The sequence below is a fragment of the Macrobrachium nipponense genome, chromosome 8, assembly GCF_015104395.2.
Source record: "Macrobrachium nipponense isolate FS-2020 chromosome 8, ASM1510439v2, whole genome shotgun sequence".
Lineage (NCBI taxonomy): Eukaryota > Metazoa > Arthropoda > Malacostraca > Decapoda > Palaemonidae > Macrobrachium > Macrobrachium nipponense.
Window position 1 is genome coordinate 84673460 of NC_087203.1, and position 10600 is coordinate 84684059.

At 31.5% G+C, this 10600-nt stretch overlaps 1 protein-coding gene across 1 annotated transcript in view; it reads left to right on the forward strand.

The window, feature by feature from the left end:
- Positions 1 to 7173, forward strand: part of LOC135222895 (delta-sarcoglycan-like) — a gene marked incomplete in the record, with an annotated part of 788261 nt that extends 781088 nt beyond the window's left edge. The window contains 2 exon segments of the mRNA XM_064261269.1: positions 4420 to 4515; positions 5501 to 7173. Coding sequence (XP_064117339.1) covers positions 4420 to 4515; positions 5501 to 5587 — 183 coding nt within the window.
- Positions 7174 to 10600: the final 3427 nt, after the last annotated feature.

Below are 10600 nucleotides of genomic sequence, written 5' to 3' on the forward strand. Positions count from 1 at the left end.
ACGTTGCATGGAACCAATAGTTATTCAGCAACGGGACCAACGGCTTTACGTGACTTCCGAACCACGTCGAGAGTGGATTTTTATCACCGGAAATACACATCTCTCGCCCCTCAATGGAATGCCCGGGAATCGAACTCGCGGCCAACGAGGTGGCAGGCAAAGATCATACCAACCACGCCACTAAGGCGCTTAGTTCATAAAGAATGAACACCTTTCCAACATCAGACATGATTATTCAACAATGTATTTTGGCTTCGCAAAAGTAAATAACACAGACAGTATTACCTCCACCAGCGAAGTTAATTTTTCAATACCATTAGTTTGTCCGTCTCTTCGTTTGGGGGACTTTGCCTAAGGTTTTAACGTAAGGCGGGGTTTCGTGACAGGTAACAAATGATGACACCTTGGGAGGGATAGAAATATAAATTTTAGGGGTGCACTACATAGCCTTGGCGGATATTTGCGGCCTCTGAACGTTTTAATTAGAGGACAATTAATAGAGGCAATGGGGCAGCTGAAAATGTCTTGCTGGGCATTTTTCAGTTTCATCACAAGGTTAAGCAGCAGGCACGTGAAAAGGATAGTGTTTTGACTTTGACCTTTGGCAAGTTTATAAATATTTAATACAAGACTTTTGAAAACTCCATATGAATGGGCGTAATCCTGTCTTCTGAGGATTCAATCTATTTGTGATTGCATAATAATATCAAAGGGGTTTTGATGTATTCATATTTACAAACCTGTAAAATATAAATATTATGGGAGTAATCGTATCAAAAAAGGGCAAATAAACGAAAAAGAATTTTAAAAATAATAGCCATATAGGAGCAAATATTATAAAATCACTAGAAAATATCCTATAGCAAAGAGAATGTAAAAAAAAGACGATAAGCCCTACAATAAAGCAGAAATAAATTTTTATTATTAAATGGCTAATGATACTGTCTCTCTGGCCCTACAATTTATAATTTTATTTCAAACAGTACAAGTGTCAAAAATATATCTATAATACTTTTCATTAACATTAGGCAAATGACAAATAAAAACAACAAAACTTCCAACTTTACAAAAGCGCCAAATAAAAATACGACTCACATTGAAATGCATAAATATAACTCTTTATATCCATTTTTCCTATGCATAAATTTGCCTAAATTGATATGCGGAGGGATTCACTATTTTGATGCCAATTGCTGCTTTTTTTTTTTTTTTTTTTTTTTTTTTTTTTTGACTAGTGGCTAATTTCACACAAAATGTCATCGTATGAAATGGTTAGCTGGAGATGAACTACGCTCCTCTCATGAATAGATAAAAGGCAGATGCAGCTTGCAATCCAACTGGCACCCCAGGGGGTTTTGTGACTATGTTGCAAAACGGGAGCGTGACTGCATTTCAACTGTTTTTCATATATCATGAGAATGCTTCTGTCACACATTGCACGCGTTCTCTCTCTCTCTCTCTCTCTCTCTCTCTCTCTCTCTCTCTCTCTCTCTCTCTCTCTATATATATATATATATATATATATATATATATACAATGTTTACCAAATATTTTGATGGCAGCTTATTACATATGTATACACACACAAACACACACACACACACTATATATAGATATATATATATATATATATATATATAATGTATATATATATATATATATATATATATATATGTATATAATATATATATATATATATATATATATACATACTATATATATATATATATATATATATAACATATATATATATATTATATATATATATATATATATATATATATCTCTGTGTGTGTGTGTGTGTGTGTGTACATATGTAATAAGCTGCCATCAAAATATTTGGTAAACATTATCGAGACTACCCACTCACTACAACTTTAAGCTTCTTCATTACTTTACCTTTACATGAAATGTATTCATCAATAACATATTTCAGTTATAAACATAAAACACAAACATACAAAGATATATATGTGTGTGTGTTCATTTAATAGCATACAATGAGTATATCGCTCACTTTATTTTAAAACAATAATAACTGTAAACCGTTAAACATTTTCACTTTGAGGGAAGATTACGTGCAGAAATACAATGACAATTGCTAAACTCGTGGAAATTTTTTATTGATACATTCATAAAGAACATGATACATTCTTTACTCAATTAAAATGCACACACACAAACAAACACACACTGTGGAAGATATAAAAAACAATGGCAGACGGTCAGCAGGTGAGGAAGCAACTTTCATACTCGAAAAAAAAAAAAAAAAAAAAAAAAATCCTGCTCAGACTCAGAGCATCAGCTGCTTCTCTCCTGAATTAGGATCGACTGGTGCGGGGAGGCGGGTTGGGTTGGGGGGGGGGGGAGGTAATCACTCCTCCGCTTCCTAGAAACACCGATAGCCGCTTTACGGAGCACAATCGTTACAAATGTGTAAGGAGGGGGAGGCTTTCTTCACAGAACTATCTCTCAGCTAATATGGTCAAAATTCACAGAGCTATCTCTTCGCTAATATAATCTAAATTCGCCAAGTACCTCTCTGTGATTTTACTTACAGTACACAATGCGTTGGCAATTCGCATAACTAAATCTCTGTTATTGTACTAACAACTCACCCCATATGGATGTATTATGAGTACAATAAAATACGCACAAGAACAAGGTAGATGTGACAGACAGACAGACTAATGGAATGAAATATTGAGTCCTTCGATTAGTTGAGGAATAATAAAGGGAAAGAGAAAATGAGAGTATCGTTGAATACACACGCGAAAACTTTGATAATCAGCCTAACATCACTAGCAAGTTTCGAGGTCGGTCCTGGGTGGATGAATTCTATTTAGGGCCATTTTCTAAAAGAAAAAAAATAATTATTGTGCTTCTGTTGACCTAACCGTGGTCATTTGTAGCTTGGGTTCCACATTAAGAAAGAGGCTTAAATCTGAACTTATATGTGTATTATATATATAGTATATATATATATATATATAGTATACTATATATATTATATATAGGATAAAGATAATATATATTATACATTACAGATATATATCTATACATAATAAAGATTATAAGATATTAGAGATATAGACATATTATATTATTATATATAATATATACATAATGAATATTAGGACATATAGACATATATATATAGATATATATATATATATAGATATATAGATATATATGATATATATTTATATATTCATATTCATACTATATTTACATATATATATAGATATAATATATACTTATCATATAGGATATATAGGATATAATATGTATATATCTATATTCATATATATATGATTATATAGATATATATTTATATTATAATATATATAATATGATATCTAGGATGGATAAGAAATTAATATTATAATCTATACATACAGATATATATCCTATATATATTTAGATATAGAATATAGATATATATATGTATATATATGAATACATATATATATATATATTATATAATAATAATAGATATATAGGACAAACATACATAGATATATCATATATTTATATTATATATATATATAATTATTTGTTTCTTATCAATTCGTGTTATATTTTTACTATTATATATATATGATGATAATAATATATAGATAAGATTTATTATATATATAGATATATAGATATATATATAGAATATATATATAGACGATATATATTATATTAATATATAGAAATAAAATATATAATATATATATATATATTATTACATATATATATATATATATATATTATTATAGATATAGATAAATTAGGGCCAAAGGTCAGAATTGTAGGAATTGTTAAGTCAGTAGTCGCTTGATAATGCCATAAGGCGAAACAGCTGTCGTGACAAAATTCAATAAATGGAAGAAGGAAGTCTGCGTATTTTTCACCAGAAATTGACGAACGAGAATCGGAAAAACTTCGTCGGTATGAAAATACCTGCAAGAAACTTATTGATGCCACTAAAGCAATTGCTTTTAAACGAAAATAGATAGATAGATATATATATATATCTATATATATATATATATATATATATAGATTAGATAGATAGATAGATAGATATATCTAGATATAGCTTTATATATATATATATATATATATATATATATATATATATACATATATATATATATACATATATATATATATATATAAATATATCTATATATATATATCTATATATATATAATCTATATATATATTAATCTATATATATATATATATATATATATATATATATATATATATATAATATATATATATATATGAGCGTGTACGTTAAACCAACTTTTTCTCTAGTTATTTATTAAACTGCTAGTGTGAAAATTAGTATTCAAGAAATTTAGGTATGGCAAAATGGGAATGTTGTATAACTGACAGTGGTTTTGCTTTGTCCCTCAACAGATTAACTTCGTTACCCCAAACATAATCGTCAGAGGTCTACGCACTTCTTTTACGAGAGAGAAGAACCCGAAGAAATCTCCTCCAAACGTCTACCAGGTAAGAAAAGAGGATAACACCTATACTCTGTTTTTTTTCATCTGTCCATCCGCCTGTGGTGTTTTTGTATGGTAACACTGCGTCTCGGGCTTTAGATAGTTACGCTATGTGTAAGTTTTAGGTAAATAAAAGGATATCTGGGTGTACATTTGCAACTAATAAGTGTTTTAATAATTTACTGTGTGAATTACACCGTTAATATTCGAAATGGGATATTATTATAATTGTTGAATGTAAGCTGAATGTAACTATCTAAAGCCCGGGACGCAGTGTTACCATACAAAAACACCACAGGCGGATGGACAGATGAAAAAAAAACAGAGTATAACTGTACAAGAATGCAAATAATATAGTTATAAATAGTTTTGACAATTAGTATTATTATTATTATTATTATTATAATTATTATTATTATTATTATTTGTTCAACAACAGGGAGCAGTTAAATAACACCCGTAACTAAGTTTGCATAGAATAAGAGCATATCTCTAATAATAATAATTAATACTAACAATAATGATACGCACATATATAGTATATATGTGTGTGTGGGGATTTCAAGCAAATGGTGATTTAGTCAATAACTGAGTTCATATAATCATAATCTCCGACAGGCGACAGATTCCATAATTCACATAATTCTGTCATAAATATACAAAAAATACTTTTAATAACATGAATTCTATCATATAAACGAGCTTATATTCATTCATCAAATATTTCCACTCCACCCTTTCAAATATTTTCATTACAATCTTCATAATTTATCAAAATTCAGCATGCCTAGTTTAATATGTGACTTTAAATACCAGATATTCATTCTGCCAAGAGTTCCATTACAAACATTAATACAGTGAAGCACAAATTATTTTAATTTCTGTGAGTATCAGAATCCTGGAGCAAAGAAACCTATTACTCATTCAGTGGATCTTTTCAATTCTAGAGTCCACTCCTTCGCACCACTAATGGACTCCGCCCATTTCAGGTGTGCGTGTGCATCAGCGGGAAGCTGTTCCTAGCGGAGCCAGGTGGAGTCTGTGCAGCTGATCAAGAATTCTGCAAATTGCCATAATAATCGTCTCGCTTCTCCTACTTCTTCTATTTCTTCTGCTGCATATTGATACTTGGAACAGTGCACCGCCGACCTCCGTCTTCAGTATGGGCAGCCGGTGATTTCATTTCCAGCCACGCGACAAAAACAATGAAAAAATATTTACAAAGAATCAGTAATAATTTCTTCGTGCGTTTGTCTGTGGGTATGCGTGTGTACTTGCGCGTGCGTGGGCGCACGGCTGTATCCTTCGAAGTTTTGAGCGGTGTGCCAACGCAATTGTGTCCAGTAAAATACTCGTAAAATACTACAAGTTTTAAGGAAACGTTGTTCTGTTGTGTGTGCGTGTGTGAGTGTGCGCGTGCGCGAGGACACCGATGTGTCCATCACCTTATACGTGAATGCTTCGTGTTCAACAATACTCGTATGACCTATTCAACTGCATCCCGTTCTTGCGCGAGAGAATATTGTGCTTAATCGATTGTGAGTCTTGATTGTTTTTAAGTTACAGAAACAAGTTCGACCTAAGAACTATTTTAACTGTGATTAAGTCACGGAAAGAATGACTTAGAACCATTCTAATTGTTTTTCATTAATAAAATCATGTTTGAAGGAAGAGAAAATATCTTCCAAACGCTAATACTGTGAAAACGAGATTAAAGCAAAACAACAATTCTCCCTGATGGAAAGTTGAAGAAACTAACAAGAATGTCGTAAGCAACATTTGGAAAAGTTAGACACTGTCCACATTCCCCCTGTGGTTCGGACAGACCTTAGAAACAATGTTATTATTATTTTCATCCTGTCTTGATTGTCTTGAATGAAAGGCGATTTTTCGCTTGCAATAAGTTTCAGTTACAAATTGAGAATTTTGGATGCTGAAAAGTACTTGTGAACTGTTTAAGATTCATAAAAAAATATTATTCAATGTATGACCTGTTCTGTACAGTGCACATAGGAAGAACGAAAGACCTTAGGTATGTTTGTGAAAAGTAATGTAAATAATAACTGAAAAATACTGACAACGTAGGATGATAGTTACGTGGGAACTGTGTCAAATTCGAAAGTGTCAGAAGAAAGAAGGAAGAGAAGACGTAGATACTTATGTGAAAAGAAATGCAAATAATGATAGAAAAAAATTATGGAGACAACGTAAGGTGATAGTTCCGTGAAAAGTGAGTAAAATTTGAAAAGTGTAAGGAGAGAGGAGGAAAAGACACCGACATGAAAAAAATGAACACTTTAATGGCGAAATCATGGTGAGAAGACTAACAGCAAATCAGAAATTTCGCTAAAAACCAAACTTCCAAAATAATTCTACTTCAAAAGGGTGCTTAGAATTTAAGTTTCGTTTCCTTTCTTCATTTCATGCTTTTGAAAATTGAATGTTAAACCACATTATTCTGGATAATTGCTCTTTGTAAGGAATCAAATAATTCGCACATGAAGATAAATTAAAAGGCTGAATCAATAACAAAAAAGATATATACTTTCTGGCTCTTCTATATTTGTTTATGGGTTGAGGACTACCGAATTCTTACACAGTGAATTTTGACAAATAAATTTTTGTCGCATGTTTTGCCTAAAATTAATTTAGGCTGATTTCATATACATATATAACAATACATAATAATATTATATATATTTTTAAGTTTATATATAAAAATTTATTTATGCAATTTGAAACTAAAGCCTCATAGAGAAAACTTACCCCTGTCAATAAATACATGTGCCAGGAAAATTTCTCAATGTTACTGGCTCTGTAAATATGAAGGGTGAGAAATTCCCCAATAGGAATCCCTCCGGTTAATCGTGTGATATTGAGTGGTGCCGATACTTTTGGGGGAATCGAACTTCGAAATCTAAAGCCCTAAGGAAAAATGATGTTTGAAGGAAACAAGTTAAATTCGAAGAACAGAGAAGATGAAAGATTATTACGCTTGCTCTTTTTTTTATGTTCCTTTCTAATGTTTATTAATGCGGTTCAAATGAAATGAAATTAACCAATTTACGAAGCAGAAACAAAAGTTTCAAAAGTTAATCGCTACAGGGTACATACATACAGAAAGACATACACATACATACATATGTACATACATACATACATACGTACATATATACACATATATACAAACAAATATGAATGCATACGGTAATATTTCGTATAGGCAAGTCGGCATTAAAGATATTTTAATCCTCTGTAGGTTACATATATACTGTGTTAATAGCTCCTTTAAACTGCCTCACAGTCTTCTCATCCTCTTCTTTTCGCTCACATTCTTCTCCGAACTTTGCTTCGATGAAGAAGAGTACGCTCAACAATCACTTCATACTGCCTAACCTTAGATTCCCTAGACACTAATCTCTCTTCAAAATATCTTGTATAACCTCCGCTACCTTCCTTGCTTCAGTCATACTTTCACTCTCCTCTTATCTCATCCTATCATTATCCATTATATTTACTTCCAATTACCTTTATGACTTTACTGCTTCCATTATTCCACCACCAACAACTCTACCTCTCATAACTACTTATGTACATTCTTCCCACAATCATTTCAAACTTCTTTTTTTTACATAAACTTTCAAACTTCTCATTCCCGACCACAACTGTAACATCAGCAAACATCACCTTACGATAACTCCATTCACAACACCGATTCGTACCTGATAAAAATGCCCCTGCACGTAACTGCAAAATATACGAGTTTCATTTCACTCGTTCCTAAAGCTATTCAATAAACAGGGAAACTAACACATCCTTCAACACCAAACCAGTCACTCTCACGTCTCAAAAAATTACCGACTATCCCCTTCAGCCTGAGCGCCCTCTACACTACACCTCCATTCACACCGATGAAAAATTCTTCTAGCGCCCCTCCCCCCTCCCCCCACCCACCTTTTTTTTTTCTTTACTTCCAGACCTATCACAGGTAATGTTTTCACACAGACCATTTTACCCATTTTACCACTCGCCGTCTTTTCGTTGTTTGAACCAATACGTCTCTTTCTGTCTCAATCTTTATGGATGGATGGATGAATTATGGAATGTAGGGCATAGCCCAAGCGCTGGGACCTGTAAAGGACATTCAGCGCTGTAGTGGAATGTCATAGAATGATCAATCAAAACTGCAATTAAAAATATTCAATGATACACAACAATTATAACTAAGATCAGATAATGTTACATAGTAATTAAAACTACGACATTAATTCTCACTCAAAACCATTTACACCATAATTCTTAAAAAAATCAAATACTCGAAATTACAACAATTTAAAACGGACATGCATACATTCATTTAACACCATTTACACCTTAATTCAAAATAATAAATAAAATTATAAATAATATCAATCCTTATGTTACATCGTTATGTTTCACTAAACGAAAAAATAACCAACCGTCCACATTTAGACATTCAAGTGATGTTCTATCACTGTAATCAGTACAGTTAGTTTTATCACCTGTCTCTAAAGAGAGAGAGAGAGAGAGAGAGAGAGAGAGAGAGAGAGAGAGAGAGAGAGAGAGAGAGAGCATGTAAATTCATAACGTAATACATACAAGAGTTCGTATAAAATTAGGCAATGACAAATGTACTCCCATCTTCATTCAAAGTCATAAAGAGAATCTGAAATATGCGTTCATAATAAAAAAAAAAAAAATAAGCATGAAAATGAAAAATAGTTAACTTTAACGCAGCCTCCATCCCTTCTTCTACCTTCTGACATCTAAAACTATGTGAACAAACGCATAAAAATTTAAAAAATAAATAAATAAAGAAATCTCAAGTCGAAAAAATGAAAACATTTACATACTAGCAAATTCCATAACAGAAAGAGAGAAATAAAGAGAATAAGTTCAGTAGCTACCATTAATTTCCCCGCCTTTCTCTCTCTCTCTCTCTCTCTCTCTCTCTCTCTCTCTCTCTCTCGAGCAAATTTCATTTATTCCCTCGGCACTCAGAAGACTTGGGATTAAAAACTACCTTGGCAAAATTGAACTCCAACGTTCTCCCCAAGCTTTTAGAGTAATTGTCTTCCGATAGAGGATCTCTTGGTGTTGTCATGAATATATCCCGCGGTATAAAAGCCAGAGAGAGAGAGAGAGCGCGCGCGCAAGAGATAAACTTACGCAAAGGGGATAAATGGAAGAGCGAGAGTAAATGAACAAGAGTATTAAGATGCCCCGAAGGACGGGCGATTACACGTGAGGAGAAAAGAGGAGAAGAACCCTAAAGAGAAAGGAGACGATGCAAAAACACACAGGATTATTCCTCTGTAGCTCTTTTCCGGTGGATCACCAATTATGCAAATGTGCCAGTGTGCAATTGAGCGCACAGACATACGTACACAATACATATATATATATATATATATATATATATATATATATATATATATATATATATATATATATATATATAATATAGGTATACTGGATAAAACTTCATACATGAAAAATCGTATATATGTATGCATGCATGCATGCATGTATTTATGTATGTATGTATGAATATATATATATATATATATATATATATATATATATATATACAGATATATATTATATATACTACATAAAATATACATATATATTTCTATACAAATATTTATACATATGTATATGTTTGTGTATATATATATCATATATATATATATATATATACATATACTAATTTACAAATATATATTATTATATATATATATATATATATATATATATATATATATATATATATATATATAAAGAAAAATTGCGAAACAGGATGTTTGTTAGAGAAATTATGTGAACATACTTGCAGTTATATGTATATTATATATGTATATATTTTATACACACATATATATGTGTGTGTATAAAATACATCACATAATAATATACATATAACTGCAAGTATGTTCATATAATTTCTCTAACAAACATCCTGTTTCGCAATTTTTCCTTAAGAGCTTTCTACCCCCGGTTTGAAAAAGAAATGAGCGGAAAAAGGATGCAGATCTTGAAAGGAAAAAATCGTCCATCATCTCTTA